At 47.1% G+C, this 16,219-nt stretch overlaps 1 protein-coding gene across 1 annotated transcript in view; it reads right to left on the bottom strand.

The window, feature by feature from the left end:
- MUC4 (mucin 4, cell surface associated) overlaps positions 1-2,708 on the bottom strand; it is a 55,625-nt gene extending 52,917 nt beyond the window's left edge. The window contains exon 1 of the mRNA XM_047100432.1: positions 2,627-2,708. Coding sequence (XP_046956388.1) covers positions 2,627-2,708 — 82 coding nt within the window. The remainder of the gene's footprint in view (positions 1-2,626) is intronic.
- Between the last annotated feature and the right edge of the window lie 13,511 nt (positions 2,709-16,219).

Here is a 16,219-nt window from a genome sequence, read left to right as displayed (position 1 = left end):
GGTAGGACTCTCCCAGACTGACAGATAGACTGAAGATTCTCTGAGAGAGGGAGAGCAGAAGACCCTTCTCTCTGGGGTCCTCTGTGACACCAATCTCCTCTGTCCTACACTTGTGGCAGCCCAGTAACCTTCCCATGGGGGCACAGGGCAGGGCAGCAGCCCCTCAGTTACTGGGCCACTGATAGTATTGGCAACTGCGTTTTTTTTTTTAAGTTTATTTATTTGTTTTTGAGAGAGAGAGAGAGAGAGAGAGAGAGACCTGTGTGCACATGGGGGAGGGGCAGAGAGGGTGGGGTGGGGAGAGAGAATCCCAAGCAGGGTATGTACTGTCAGCACAGAGCCCAATGTGTGGCTCAAGCTCATGAACTGTGACATCATGACCTGAGCTGAAATTTGAGGCTTAACTGACTGAGCTACCCAGGTGCCCCAGCAACTGAGTTTTATTTTGACCCAGTTTCCTTGCCATAGACTGTGGAATCAGGGTCGCCAGCCTTCCTCAGAGTCACTCTTGCTGGGAGCCACTAGTAGCCATTGAGTTTCCATTGACTCCCTGTCCAGCCCACCTCTGTCCACCCTCCTTTTCCCCTTTCACATTTGACAGCTGGGCTTTTCCTTCAAGAAGCCATTTCCACTGTAGCATCTTTGTGGAAACCGCAGTGTTTTTCTTTCTGGTGGAGAGGCTCTGACACCTATTCCAGGGATGAGCCAGGCCTGGGTGAGGGTACTGGCAGCAAGTGTGGAAACAGGTCCTAGTTTCTGTTAGGCAGTTCACCCATATGTCACCCTCAGCAATCCAAGGGAATGGGAGAACACTTTCTACTTTCCCAAAAGCTTCTTGGAGCACATAAGGGGGGGGGGTGGCAACTACCTGTCCAATGGAGACTGTTTTTTCCCTCACATCCTCTAAATGCTCAGCCAGATGCTTGAGGCATCTCTTCCCACCCCATGCCCACCTTCTTTGTGGGCTCTGCTCCATCTTGTCCCCTTAACAATGTACAGGCCCCAGTACTCCAAGGCATCCTTTCTTTCAGGTCCTCACCTTCATGGTCCTTTACTCCTTCTCTTGTTCATACCCCACAGATCCCCAAGGTTTTTTCCTCCACCTCAGTTCTTGTCCTCTGAGCTCTTCTTCATGGATTTCCTGGTTCCTCCTGAGCTGGAGGACCCTAAGACAGGACTAAGTACAGAGCTGGGACTGAACACTTTTTCTGTTGACTTTACATCACAGAATATCAAAACTTAAGAACTTGGGAATTCAGAGGTCATGCCATTCACCACCTGATTTTTTACATAGGGGAACCAAGGCCTGGAGAGAGAGAGGACAATAGGACCTAGACATAGGAACCAGATCAGTTAGTGGCAAAGCCAACACTGGGCCCCAGGGCCCCTAAATCCAAGCCACCTTCTCCCCATTGCCTATGGTCATTAACCCCCATGGACACCCCTTCCATATCCCTCTCTTCTACTCCTAAGTGGCTTGCCACTGCAGGCTCTTTCCAGCCTCCATTTCCTTATGATGTGATGAGTATTTTGGGCAGAGGTAAAGGGGGGTATGGTGGGAGGGTTGGAGGGTTGGGGAAGTGGTAGTTGTTTCATTTGCTCTTAGCCAAGACCTTAAACATATCAAGGAAGGCAGAGTATTACACTTCACCAGTACTATCTCTCTTAATATCTGTAATAGAATATACTCTTTCTGGCCCACTCCCAAGAAATGATCCCTTGGGTGAAAGCTTCCCCAGGCCTATTGAGGAGGGGAGAGAGCTGTGACTATTTCTTTGGTCTGGGCTTTTGACCCCTCATCCTTTTCTGAGCCCCAGAGCCTCTCAGAAGGCTCATACATCTAGAAATTCAGAATAAAACCTGGTCCTGGAGCCAGGAGCAGCTTGGAGGAAGACTACAGGATACAGGGTGAACTTCTCCAACAGGCCTTGCTTCCACCCCATTCATAGAAAGGAAGTGGAGTGTGGAGGAGGCCAATGCTAACACTAGGCCTATGAGTCCTGCCCTGAAGGCATTATCCCAAGAGGAGGTTTTTCAACCTCAGGTCAGAGGCAAGAAGCCAACTGTCCCACACCTCAGCTGCTCTCTGGTCTCACCTGTTTCTAAGTCAGTCTGCCTCTTTTTTTCCTCGTCCCTTTCCTTTCAGGTCTGCCTCTGGTTTTCCCCACTTTCTCTCTCTCTCTCTCTCTCTCTCTCTGTCTCATTCATCTGCTTCTCACTGTCTTTTCCTCAGACTCTGCATATTTATGTCAGTTTTCCTTCACATTCTGTCACCCGGCTTTCCTGTTTTCTCTGTGTCAGCCTCTCTCCTCAACTCTCCCTCTCTCTCTCTCTTTCTACAGTTCCACCTACCTGTCTCTCTCCCCACAAAATAAAGCCATATTTTCCCCCAGTGGGTTTCCCAAAACCAGGCCACTCCTGCCCGCTAAGCACCTCTCTGCTTCTCACTGTCTCTATCTCCTCTTTTCTCTGTTTCTCTAGTGTTCTCCCCACTTCTCTCCTCCTCTTGTCTCATCACTTCTCTCCCTTCTCTCTCCCTCCTTCCCTCTCTCTCCTTCCCCCAGCCCCGGCTCCCTGAAGTCAGCCATTCCCTGCCCCAGAATGCTGCCCCAGGTGCATCACTTACCCAGGACCATTGGCCAAAGGAGACAGGAACATAAACAGCTCAGGAACACCCAGGGGACCCTCCTCCACTGGGCTCCCCTCATGGCTCCAGAAAGAGTCCCTCAGGTTCCCCCAGGGAAGCTCTTCAGCACAGAAGCAGTGGGTATGAGGAACAGGTAAGGAACAGAGGTAAACTTGTCTGTACCAGCTGCTGGTCTGAAACAGGTGTATTTCCCTGAGGGGCCAGAGTACCAAGGGAGGAGGACAAAAGAAGGCGGGGCCCCATGCCAATCATCCTTGCCCCGTCTTTTCTTTCCTCAATCTCCACCTCTTTCCCCCACCAGGAAAAAAAGAAAACGCTGATATACCTATTGCTCTGTCCCTGGTCAGCCTGAGCCAATTAGGGGGAGGGATGGGAGGAGGATGTGGGGGATGGAAACCAGGGCACACTGGGAATGAGTGGGCCACCCTCCTGCCTGGGTTCCTGGACCCTCCTCTCCCTCCCAAGGGCTGCCTTGTCCAGCCAAAGCTTTGGACTGCGTCGGTGGGAGGGAGCCTTTCAGAAGAAATGGCAGAGGAGAAGGGGGAACAAAGGGGCCAAGAAAGAGTGAGTTTAGGGCTGTATGAATTGGAGGATGAGATTTGAAGAGACCCTAAGAAACACAGGAAGTGGGGGGGGGGACATTGTAGGAATCAGAAATACCCTGTATGTAAATTTTGGAAAGAGGTGTTGGGCTCAGAATATCTGCTCAGCACCAGGCACGTGGCAGACTCTCACCAAATGGTGGGTTTCTTCTTTCTAGAAGAGGGAGCACAGAGCCAGGGTCCAGAGAGCCCAAGGCCACCTGGGAAAGTGGCTTGAGGGATCTGGGATGGGTGGTTGAGGGTAGAACCAGGGGAGAAGTAATAGTGATCCCACAAGAAACTGAGATTTTTCTGGAGATCTTAGGGCTCAGGGCACCCCATTTTTACTTATTGTGACTTGCTCACAACCAAGAAGGGACAGGAACCCCAGACAGGGTGTACTGGGCAAAGTTCTGAAGGGAGGGTAGTTGGTGTAGCTCCACAAAGGAAAACAGTGGAGATATTCCCCCATCCTTTGCCACAGCATAAACCCCTGCTTCTGGTTCCTCAAGACTTGGTTTCCTGAATGTGGGAATCTGTGGAGCGATTGGTCACAAAGCAAGGAGCTCAGGCTCTCAGACACCGCACAGCCCAGGATGAGGAATTTAGCATTTCCACATTCCCAGGCAGAGCGAGCCATATCCAAAGAGGAATAAATGGCTGACACTGTGATGCCACTTCAGAGGACCATGAAGGCCCCACCACCTGTTGGCTTCTTGCTCACTGAAGCTAAAGTCCAATTACAGCCAGAGCACAAAGGCCAGATCTTCCAGTTAGAATGTAGATACTGCAGAAAAGTAACATGGTGTCCCCACCAGTCCCTGTACCTCTGTTTGGATGAATTGCTCCCATTCTCTCCTGAGAGCAGGAAACCCATAAAGGTAAACAGACATTTCAGGCATAGAGTACCTAGACAGAATAGGAGGGGGATATCACTGAAGAGAATTTACATAGACACCAAGACCCAACTTGGCCTTCTTAATAATATTTCTGTCATGAGTTTTCTCTATTAACCTGCTGTGTGTTTTGTTTGGTGACACTGTCTGGACTATAGTGTCCATCTACAGAGTAGAAAAAAACTTTCCAGGTTAGACCAAAGTAAGAGTTGGACACATTGTTGACCTGATGTCACAGATAACCTCCCACTTTCCAATGCAAGGAAGACCAGAGGCATAGTGTTTTTCAGAGGCCACTGTGATGGCCAAGATTCCACTGGGCATTAGGACACCTGGGCTTGAATCTGCCACCCAAGGTAAGTCATAGCCTCCCTGACCTTGTTTTCCTTATCTATAAAACAGGCATAATACGTCAAGGGAAAACCAAAGCTGGACAGTAATTAAAGCGGTAAAACCAGATTTTATTCAAAACCCTTGCAGTAGGGGGAAGGACTTCAGGATAGAACCAAGCTCAACTCTGGATACAACGTGGACAAATGGGAATTTATAGTTAAGGAGTGGGGTGGGGGGGAGGCGGTTGGGGGGGGGTTGGTCAGTGGATGGGAAACTACTAAGAGCAAACACCAGTGGTAAGTGGGATTCTGGCTAAACCAACCTAACTGGACTCTTGCCAAAGACAGGCCAGGGTGATCAAACATCACCTGGGGGACAGTGGGGGATGAGGGACCAGATAGGACATTGAGGCGACCAGATATTGAGTATGGAGCACTGTTGCTGAACTGAACTCGCAGGGTTCTTACTAAAACTGGATTTTACAAGGAAGTACATAGATAGGCCTAGAAGAAGGTTCCAGAGCTTAAGATGTGGTCAAGCAAAGTATCTCTGTCAAATAACACCTCAAAGATTGTGAGCTCATACATATTAAAATGCTTTAGAAATGTTAAGACACCCGGAAAGGGCATGTGGCCCCTCATTTCATCCTAACATCATCCCTAAGGCTAGAAACTGATAAGGGCAGCCAGGTGACAAGGAGGAGTGTGGAAAAGAATTTCCAGGCCCATCTGCATTTCAGGGTCTTTGCTGTGTCCCAGTGGGGTTTAGACATTGGCATATGCAAATCTCATTCATCTTTTCCCTGCCTGCCTCAAGTCCCCTCTCTTAGCCCGGCTCCTTCTTAATTCGCCCATATTCCAGAGCTGGGATGTTTCTGGGTCTCTGTAACAAATGCTTCTCTCTTTGTCTTTTGTCCTTCCTTTTCCCCTCCCAAGGCATCTGATGGGGACTCAAAGGGGTGAGTAAGAGGGGAGGCAATGAGTGGATTCTCTCTGTTTTGCCAGGTAGAGATCTCCTAGGCCAGAAGACTGCGGGGTTTATTCATGGGCAGGAACCTGAAACCAACTTTAAGCTGATATTTTGTGGGGAGCACCAAGAGAGGTCAGTCTGGACTTGGGGTATAAGTAAATTGGAGCAAGGACAAGATTATGACCTTTTCACATGAAAGAAAGTTACAGACTTGGCTTGAACAGACTCAGCCTGGGTTCTGGGCAGTGAAGTCAAGATCCTAAAGAGAGATTTCTCTTCTAAGCTAACTGGAGCAGGAGCAAGAGGTCCTAGTTTTTTGGGTTTGGGGGGGGTGGTGGTGGCTGAAATTGCTTACATCCTTATAATCTGTGCCCCGATAGACCCTCGTGCTGCTAATAAACTTATTTCTCATCAGATTTAAGGTACCTAGACTGAGATGGTGCAGGAAGGCAGACATTTATTAATCTGATTTATTAAGTCCTAAACATAAAGACTTATAACTAGAGTGCTGGGCCCCATGTATGTCCCCATAACCCTGTGAGGTGCATATCAACCCCTTATCTCATGTGGGAGAGAACCCAGCCTCAGGGAGATGAACACATGCTCCATCATTGCTGAGTCCTGGTTCAGGTTGGGTGATCAAGGGAAATTGGAGAATGCTCTCCTGACCGCTTGGCCCAGACCACAGAACACAAAGCTGCAGTCTGTGGTCAGCCTGCCTCCAGAGGAAAAGAAGGGATTGAACATGTGCTGAGTGCTTACTTTGTGCTGAACCGGCTGTTAATTCCCCCAGGCAGACATGGAGATGTGCCTTTAAGGAAGGACTGTGGTCCAGCTGCAAGGGGCGTGGTTAGTTGGCAGCCTCCAGCTGCTAGCTCCTTCTCGGCTTTCAAGCCAAGGCAGTGGTGCAAGGTCCTGGCTATTCCCCCTCACCCCAGCCCCCACCAACTCAGGACAGCTCTAACAGGTGTTGGGTTCGCCAAGGTGACAAAGGGCAGCTCTGCTCCCAGGGCCTTGGCTCTCAGACCCTGGTGAAAGCAAGGGCTGTGGCCTTTTGGGCCACATAAAGGCCCCTGTCATTCTCCCAAGATTGGGTTTCTCAGTCCATTTCTTTAAAAGTGCCGAGTATTTTCACGCCAATTAACTCATTTCCCTTCTCATTTTACTTATGGGGGTGGGGGCTACAGGGTGGGGGATGGGGGATGGGTATAACGCCTACACAAGCAGCATCTTCTCGCCTGGTGTCTCTGTGAAGGAGGAGCCATCCTGAGTGTGCAGGCAGAGGCCCAGGGGAAGTACCGACTTGAGGCCCAGAAATCTAAGTTTATCCATTTACTCTGATTTATTTATTTATTTGCCACACAGCCCTTAATTTGTGTTTGTCAAAACACTTGATGTAAAAAGGCAAGTCCTAAAAAAAATAGAAGCCAGTAGAGAAATAAGATTCACAACGTAAGCAGAAATTTCTTAGCCAATTTTTTGTTGTATTTTAGGGAAAATACATTGTAAATATGAGGCCAACTTCTGATGGAATATAGTAAAGATGGTCATTTTTAGAGTGTTTATGTTTTAGAGTGTTTAGATGTCAGCTTTAGGCTGATGACTTGATAAGAACCATTCAGTTGTTTAAAACATCTTACTAACGTATTCTGCTTTTAGAACATGTCCAAACCTAAAATGTCACCAGAAATAAGATGACCTATACTAATTAAAAGGAATGGTGCTCTTAGTCTAAAAGAAAAGTTAGAATCTCTAAAGGAAAAAGTGCATGTATTAAATGAGTCCTTCCTGTTTCTTCATTTTGGCGAGTTTATTTTAGATCTAAACATCCCCCTGATGTACTATGAGCTTAAAATTTTCTGTATGTTTTAACTAGAAAGAGAAACTAACCAGAAATAAAGAAGATAAACACATTGACTCAATAGATTCTCCTTTTCCAAGCAAAGCTACAGGCAAATTGTAACAAAGCAGAAAAAGCAAAAGGCATGAAAGGTTTGCAGTTCCAACCCATCTAAATGAGTATTGGTGAGAGAAGGAAAGTCTTGCCATCTACTGAGATGAGCAGGGGCAGGTGGCTCAGAGTTCTGCCCGTTTCCAGGGAGGCTACCATCCCAGTGACACAAACAATCTTCGAAAGGCTCATGCTTTAAAATTTTTTTTTTAATTTTTTTCATGTTTATTTTAGAGAGAGAGAGAAAAACGGAATGTGAGCAGGGGAGGGGCAGAGAGAGAGACACACAGAATCTGAAGCAGGCTCCAGGCTCTGAGCTGTCAGCATAGAGCCTGATGCAGGGCTTGAACCCACAAACAGTGAGATCATGACCTGAGCCGAAGTCAGACGCCTAACTGAATGAGCCACCGAGGCACCCTGGCTCATGCTTTGATAACAGTGATGTTCTGGGACACCTAGGTAGCTCAGTCAGTTAAGCGTCTGACTCTTCATTTCAGCTCGGGTCATGATTTCATGGTTCATGAGACTGAGCCCCTTATTGGAATCTATTGAAAGTGGAGCCTGCTTGGGATTCTCGTTCTCTCTCCCCCTCCCCCACTTGTACTGTCTTTCTCCCTCAAAATAAATAAGCATTTAAAATAATAATAACAATAATAATAATAGCGACGTTGTGTTCTAAGAGGTCGGCTCGTACTAACGCATTTCATCTCCACAGCAATTTCATGAAGTAGGCACGGTCATTGCCCTATTCTATCTGCAGGTGAGGGGACTGGGGCACAGAGATCGCACCCGGCCACAGCCCTGCGTCCATTCACTCAAATTTAAAGAGCAGAACACTAAGTCCAGGAAGTTAGGCACAGTGCTAAGTCAAACCCCCAGGGGCCCAAATTTGCTCTCTGCAGCCTACAGTTAGGTTTCCCTTTCGAAATTCTGAAATAAAAAAAAACTCAACATAACTTTAGAACTGGAAGAGACTTGGGCAATCCCATGTAGTCACACTCCTCATTCAACCAGGGAAGAGGTGCAGACCCAGAGAGAAGGGAGTGTCCGACCGAGTTCACGAAGTCGGTGAGTGGCTGATGTGGGCCTTGGCCCCAGGTCTCCAGTGCTCTTTCTGCTTTGCTGTCTTGCCTCCTGCGTTTATTCGTTGTCCTGGTTGTCCTCGCACTTTCCTGGCACCCCAACCAGAATCCCTGCCCTTAGGGTAGACCTGTGTTCCCAGGAAACACTCAGGACGTGTTGTCATTATGGGAACTGAACAATGACAGATTGTCCTCTCAGACAGGACAGCCGACAGACATCTCCAACTCAGCCTTCTGACCGAGAGTCCAGGCCAGGCCCAAAATTGTCTTTTAAAATAAAGCTTACTAGTCAGTATTTTTTTCCCCATTATAAAAGCAATACATGCCCATTATAGCAAATATGGAAAATATTTAAAAGTAGAGAGAAGAAAAACATCATCAATGTTTCACCACCAAGAAAAACCTCTCTTAATACATTGACAGTTTTCTCACTTCTTCCTCATACACGTAGTTTTAATCTATCATATCACAGATAAAATTTGGATTCCTACTTTACCACTAACCTTAAACCCAAGCATTTTCTCCCGTTATTATAAACACTTCATTCACATATTTTTCATAAAACTCATTTGAGTGGACTACTACCATATCTTATTTAATTATGTTGGGCACGTCTTATTTACAGTTGTACTTATTACAGGTAATGCAGGGTGGAGAGTCTTCGTGCATGAAGCTCCTTGCATGTTTAGGCTCATTTCCTTAGGTGAGAATCAGGCCTTGTATGTCTTTGTAGACTGCTCTGACCTTCCTTCTAGAGCAAGAAGTCAATGAACATGAATTAGCTATGTCTACAAGATGTGGGGTCCCTTAAGTCTCTAAGGCTGACAGTCTAATGGTGGAGGTGAACCCAACGGAATGAGATAATTACTCAGGCGACCTAAAAATAACAGGTGGATTAAGGACTCTGCAGGTGGGTTAAGAAACAGGTGGAGGGGCGCCTGGGTGGCTCAGTCAGTTAAGTGTCCGACTTCAGCTCAGGTCACGATCTCGCGGTCCGTGAGTTCGAGCCCCGCGTCGGGCTCTGGGCTGATGGCCCAGAGCCTGGAGCCTGCTTCTGATTCTGTGTCTCCCTCTCTCTCTGCCCCTCCCCCCGTTCATGCTCTGTCTCTCTCTCTGTCTCAAAAATAAATAAACGTTGAAAAAAATTTTTTAAAAAATGAAACAGGTGGAGTCCCTTAAGGATGCCTTCACTCTTCTTATAAGGACATGAGTCATTGGAGTAGTGCCCACACTAAGCCAGTATGACCTCTGTTTAATGTAACTAATTATATCTGCAAAGATTCTATCTCCAGATAAGGTCACAGTGAAGTTCTTGGTGATATGAATTTGGGGGGGGGCACTTATCCAAGCTAGTATAATCTCTGAAGAAAGTTTGGGAAGGGTAAGTGTATGGGATGACTTCTACAGGGAAGTCCAGCAGGGAAGGCCACTTCATCCTGGGCTAGCCCAAACGCCGCACCCCCCCCCCCCCGCCTCTGTCACTGTCACCGCTGAGCTCCCAAGCCAGTCTGGATGGCCAAAGGAAATGGCTGTACTTGATCCCTTGATCAAACTTCCCAGAGGTGGGAGGCTGGACAGGCAGCGTTTCTAGCCTTGCCTCCTTATGTCCATGCAGAGGCCACCCCTCACTCCCTGGGAGGGCTGAAGAGATGTGGTGGAAAATGGAGTATGAGGCCCAGCCTGAGCTGACCTCACCTGTCCCCTCCCCATGATTTCAGCCCTGCTTTTTCAGAGGTGGACCTTCTACAGCTGAGTGAAGGTTTTGTACTTCCTGGTCTCCTTCTGAACCCAGAGAAGAGAATAAGGGTGGGTAAAGCAAGAGGGACAGGGTGTATAAATATAAATTAACCCTACCCTGTGCCCAGGCATTCCACAGCTGGGCATGGCAGCCAACTCCCCACCCCCCACACCAGACCCCTCCCTGCTCTCCAAGGGTGGGGAAGAACCTAGACATTTTCCCTTTCGCCCACACAAAGCGACTTCTCACTTTGCTCTGTCCCCTGAAATTATTTCTTCAGGTGCTCCTGGAATGTTGTCTCCCCCCACTCCAGCCCTCAGTTGTTACCAATTCTTCCTGGAGCCCTGGAGAGCAGGGTGGGGGAGGGTCAGTTGGGAGAAGGAGGCAGAAGGATTGTAATCACTAAGACTGTGTCCCATGTGGGTGTAATACTGCAGGATGAGTTTCGCACCGAGACAAGCATGAAGCTTCTGGGGTTTTGGAGACTGCTTTAGGTGTGAGGTGGTGAGCCTGAAGGAGGGGTCACCAGCAGGTTCTCCTTTTGAGGAAGGGAGATGTGAGAGGGACTGTGGTCAAGCCCCAGAAGGCGGAGTGAGTGCACCAGGGGAAAGAGTGAGGCTTTGGAGTCACCATTGGCAAGCTACCTCCTAGCTGAAACTTGATCTCCCCATTTGCGCAATGGGAATAGTAATAATTTCTATTAACTTAGCACATAGAAGGTTAGTATTAATGTTCCCTCCCCTCACAACCTACCCCCGTCACCCCGGCTGAGGGAAAGTGACATGGAAAGAGAGCCAAAATGTTGTTTGGAGCAAGAGTCTGGGGTTGTTCTGGGTGGCAGTTCGGCTCTTGGAAATGAGGGGGCTACAGTATAATTTGTGCTGAGTGACTAGCTTGGGAAGGGGAACAAGTTGGGGAGGCCTGGCTATGGGGCTCAGGAGGCTACTGTCTCCCCCAGGCTCCTGGTAAACTGGGAGGTCTTCAGTTTGGCTAGATCAGGTGTCAGTGTTAATCATATGCAGATTAGCTTATTTTGTGCAATGATCATGCAAGTTCTTAAGTTCTTCAAGAGCTATGGTTTAGAGGCTGAGGGAGAGGACCCTGTTTGAAAGAATGAGGTTTGGAGAATCAGAGCAATGGTACGAATCAATCTACTAAAAAGCATAATATGCAAAGGCAAGGAAGAGCTGGGTCCCGAAAGGATTTTTGAAAATTAATTAAGTAATTTTGTATTAATATAATTTATTGTCAAATTGGCTAACATACAGTGTGTTAAGTGTGCTCTTGTTTTTTGGGGTAGAGTCCCGTGGTTCATCGCTTTCATACAATAACCAGTGTTCATCCCACCAAGTGCCCTCCTCAATGCCCATCACCCATTTTCCCCTCTCTCCCCTATCCCCCATCCACCCTCAGTTTGTTCTCTGTATTTAAGAGTCTCTTATGGTTTGCCTCCCTCCCTCTCTGTTGTAACTATTTTTCCCCCCTTCCCTTCCCCCATGGTCTTCTGTTAAGTTTCTCAAATTCCACATATGAGTGAAAACATGATATCTGTCTTTCTCTGACTGACTTATTTCACTTAGCATAATACCTCCAGAAGGATATTTTTGATTTGAAGGGTTTTTCTTTTCTTTTTTTATTCTGACACTAGACTGTCTCAAAAAAAGCCTGCAAGCCCTAGATGCAACCTAACTTTCTGTTGGGAGTTCAAATGTAGGCTCCAATATCTTATTATAATAATTAATATGTAGTATAATCACTAGTATATTATGATATGTGATATAGTATGTTATACAGAATTATTAGCCTAATTTATTACTTTTATTTTTTAAAGTTTATTTTATTTAATTTAAGAAAGAGTGTGTGTGAAATAGGGACAAAGGGAGAGAGAGACAGAGAGAATCCCAAGTGGACTTTAAGCTATCAGTGCAGAACCTGATGTGAGGCTTGATCTCAAGAGCCTATGAGATTATAACCTGAGCCGAAGTCAAGAGTCAAAGGCTTAACCGACTGAACCACCCAGGTGCCTCTACATTAGCCTAATTTAAATGTGAGATTGGTTTTTTTTTAATGCTTTAGAAGTTTTCATAGCTGTTTTTGCCTGGAGAGCTCCTGAATGTATGATTCCCTTTAACATGCCTGAGTCACCAAACCTCAAACCTCTGGTCACTCTGAGACAATTAGGCCACCGCCTTCCTTTGTTTGCCTCGTGGCAAGAGCCAGGTACACACTGCAAGGACCCAGCTTTCTGAGAACCTGGCTGTGGGAAAGCCTGCCCCACCCCCACCCCATGCCATCGGAGTAATGATCACTGTAGTATGCTTAAAGGATTAAGAACATGAACCCAACTCTTTTTATTTTATTTATTTTTTTTTATTTTTGAGAGAGAGAGAGAGAGCACAAGTGGGGAGGGGCAAAGAGAGGGAGACACAGAATCCAAAGCAGGCTCCAGGTTCCAAGCTGTCAACACAGAGCCTGATGTGGAGCTCGAACCCATAAACCATGAGATCATGACCTGAGCTGAAGTCAGTTGCTTAACCAACTGAGCCACCCAGGCACCCCAAACACAACTCTTGTTCTTTGGTTAGAGCCTCTTCTTCCTTCCCCACCAGCCTGATGTGGGAAAAAGAGGCAAAATTCAAATTCACTATGTTTTTATTCACATCTGTGTGTCTGTGTTTCTGTATAAATGATCAATGCATTAAAAAAAAACACAACCCATGACTTCTTAAACACTTCTCAGGGCTGAACATATAGCCTTTTATCAGATGAAACAGAAGGTGAGGAAGGCAAGGAGAAAATGGGAAGACGAGGAGGGGAGTGCTGAGCAAATTTACCGGCTCCAATCGGACATCCACTCAAAGCCAGATCTTGGACTACTAAACTGCAGGAAAGGGCTACGGTGGCCAGGGTTTCTGGGACACAGGAGGACGGTTATTCTGATGGAAGCAGATAGGGAGTCTAGCCCCTGTGGGTGTGACCCAGGTGTGGGTGTTGAGGGAGTGTGAAGAATAAATGAGGTGGTGAAACCAGAGTCATTCATGGGTGCATTGGTGGTTTAATGCTGCCAACCTGTGTGGCACCATGAGAAATGTGACAAACACTAGTAGCTGACTCACCCAAATTCCCTCCAATGTGGCTAAAACCTATTGGGTACCTGGATGGAATCCAGAATACCTGCCTGGGGTTGAGAAGCCTCAGAAAGGAGGAAATTGCAGAGAAGAGTTTGAGGGGTGAGAGGAGCATCCTGGGGACCTGCTTTGTAAGAAGTGATGGCTCCCATCTTGCTGTGCTACGAGGTGGGTGGGGTTGCTTCGTGTAGGGGACACTTGTTTTTGAGGGATTTGTAGGGGTGATTGTCTCTACCCTACCAGGGTTTTCTACCAGGGATGAAGGACTTTGAGTTCATGGAGAGGAGTGAGAGAGAGATGGGTGGGAACCAGAATGTGTAAGTTCTCATCTTGAGAGGGGGCTTTCTGCAGGAACAGCTTTGGCCAGAGACTTCTAGCTACCCTCTGGTCCCCAAAAATGCTTCAAGATTTTAGGCCCTTCTCTGGCTTTGTGACCACCTCCCACCCACCTCAAGAAGCTCTGACTAGGCCCCTAGGAAGCCCACACCATCTTGCTGAGGAGGAGGCCAGCCCTCATGTTGTCCCAGGGATTCTTGCCCCAGCTTCTTCTGCTCTGCAGTCAGTTCTTCTGTCTCCCACTCTCCCTGGCTGGTCTTCACAGTGCTTTAGGTTTGGCTGAAGCTTATTCATCAGGCCAAAACCTTTTCTACCCAGACAAACCTCGGCTTCCTTACCTGCCCTCCTGCTTAGGTACTACCTGAGGCCCCCCAGGTGCCCAGGGCCCCAGCTCTGTCTTTCCTCTGGCTCTCTTCTGGACTGTCCTGAGGACCATTGTTTCACAGTCCATTTACCAAGCTGAAAAGGCATACCTACCTGATGTCAAGAACTGTGAAGGGCCTGCCACAGTATCATGGATGCTGACAGAAGACATGAGACTCTGAGGTCAGAGACAAAGGACTTTTCCTGACAGAGCAGGTAGCATAAACTTCATGTTCACAGTGGCTTCCCTGGCCCCCTAAGTCCTACAGGGGCAACCAAGAGGTAGGCCCAAGTGAGTTATGTGACACAATGGGCTTGCATCACAGCTGAGAAACCCTGATTTTAGGAAACCCCAATCTTTTTAAGAGGCTGCAAGAAAACTTACTCACCATTTCCCAGATGTAAATATTATCTTTATTATGTTGGACAGCAACTAAATCTGCCTTCTGTCCCAGAAGGAGACAATATTTCATCTCTCAAAGCTGTTCGCCATATACACACCCTTGAAGAGATAATCTAGAACAAAAGGCTGTCTATATTTCTGCTCCTGAGACTTACAAAAAAATCAAGAGGCCGATGGAGAATTGTCTCCCAAGAGCCAAGACCTGGGGAAACCAAGTTCCCCTGGCATGGGTCGTTGGTTCTTTCCCAGCCTTAGGTTTACTAGGATGACTGATTCAAGCACCATATACTCCCTTCTCCCAGGTCTCCGTGCCCAGTAGAGTGCCCCATCCCCAGTAGATTCTCAAGAAATGTTTGTCAACTGGATGGGTGAAGAAATGGGTCTTTATAGAATTTCTGCCTTATAGCCTGAAAATAGCAAAAACATTTTTTTAAAACCACAAAAGTAATGACAACGAACATTTTGAGGATTTACCACATGCTGGTATGGTCAAATTCTACTGAAACCAGAGCTGGCTTGACTTGTGTAGTCAGATGGGGCCCTCGTGCCTAGGAGAGCCCCAAGTTTGGTCAAATGCTCTGCCATCACCATCTTGATATTCTTTATTTTTTTTTTACAAGGGGCCCCACGTTTTCATTTTGCATTGGGTCCCACAAATTTTGTAGCTGGTCCTGGCTATAATCCTCTGCAAAATCGTGGGATAAAAACCACAGGGCTCATGGGGAAAATGGGGCTAGTGTCACAACACTCAAAAACTTGTAAATGGCATTAAAAATATACCTAGTGAAAACAGTAGCACAGTTTTGCACGTTAAATGGCTAAGAAAGACACTCATACTACAGTAAATATGGCACTCTACCTTGAGGAAGATCTGAAGTTGCCTGTGGATGATGGTGTTGGAAGAGCAGCGCTGTGTGTTAAAGCGGAGTGTGGAAGGAGAGCTAGCTGACATCAGATGTCAGATGTGCAAGGATGTTGCTCACAACACACACCGTGAACTGAGGTAGCTGGGAGACGTCTGTGGGCAAATGTGAGTTTTTTGTATTCTTAGGTGGCTCCATTCACTGGGTGCAGGTTTTTTGCTTTTGCCTAGTGTTTCTTGAAGATGAAATCATTCATAAGCAAAAGCAAAATTGGCGGCAGGTTCGAACTGTCCCGAAATATATCAGTCTCAGTGGAACAGATTAGCATTTCTGAAACAAGCCTTATAGCAGACCCGACCGTCCTGCTCTAACGCTTGCAGGTGTTGACATGTAAAGGTTTCACAGTAATAACAAGGAGGCGGTTACTATGAGATTCCCATGAGGGAATGGGGAGAACCAGCCTAAAAGAGGAGCCTGGCTAACCAAAGGGAAGCTGATGAACGCTACAGAGTCTGCCATCCCATAAACTACATGGCTAGATTCTCACGCTTCCCAAAGAATCTGGAAATAACTAAAATTGCTGGCTCCCATTGTTCCAGCCAGCCTGCTCCGGGCAGACTACCCAAAGGACCCCTCACCCAGCCACCCACCTATCAATTGACCAAATAACAAAAAATAAAGCAAAATCAGTTTCCAGATGACCTTTTCTCTCTCTCTCCTCTTTAAAAAATCCTATTTAAATTTTTTTTTAATGTTCATTCATTTTTGAGAGACAAAGAGAGACAGAGCGTGAATGGCGGAGGGGCAGAGAGAGAGGGAGACACAGAATCCGAAGCAGGTTCCAGGCTCTGAGCTGTCAGCACAGAGCCGATATGAGGCTCCAACCCACCAAGTGGGAGATCATGACCTGAGCCGAAGTCGGACGCTCA

The sequence above is a fragment of the Lynx rufus genome, unplaced genomic scaffold (assembly GCF_022079265.1).
Source record: "Lynx rufus isolate CCGP_SWC_20201006 ecotype Redwood Valley unplaced genomic scaffold, mLynRuf1.p SCAF_5, whole genome shotgun sequence".
Taxonomy (NCBI): domain Eukaryota; kingdom Metazoa; phylum Chordata; class Mammalia; order Carnivora; family Felidae; genus Lynx; species Lynx rufus.
Note: the sequence above shows the minus strand (reverse complement) of the source record. Positions and strands in the feature narration are given on the sequence as shown.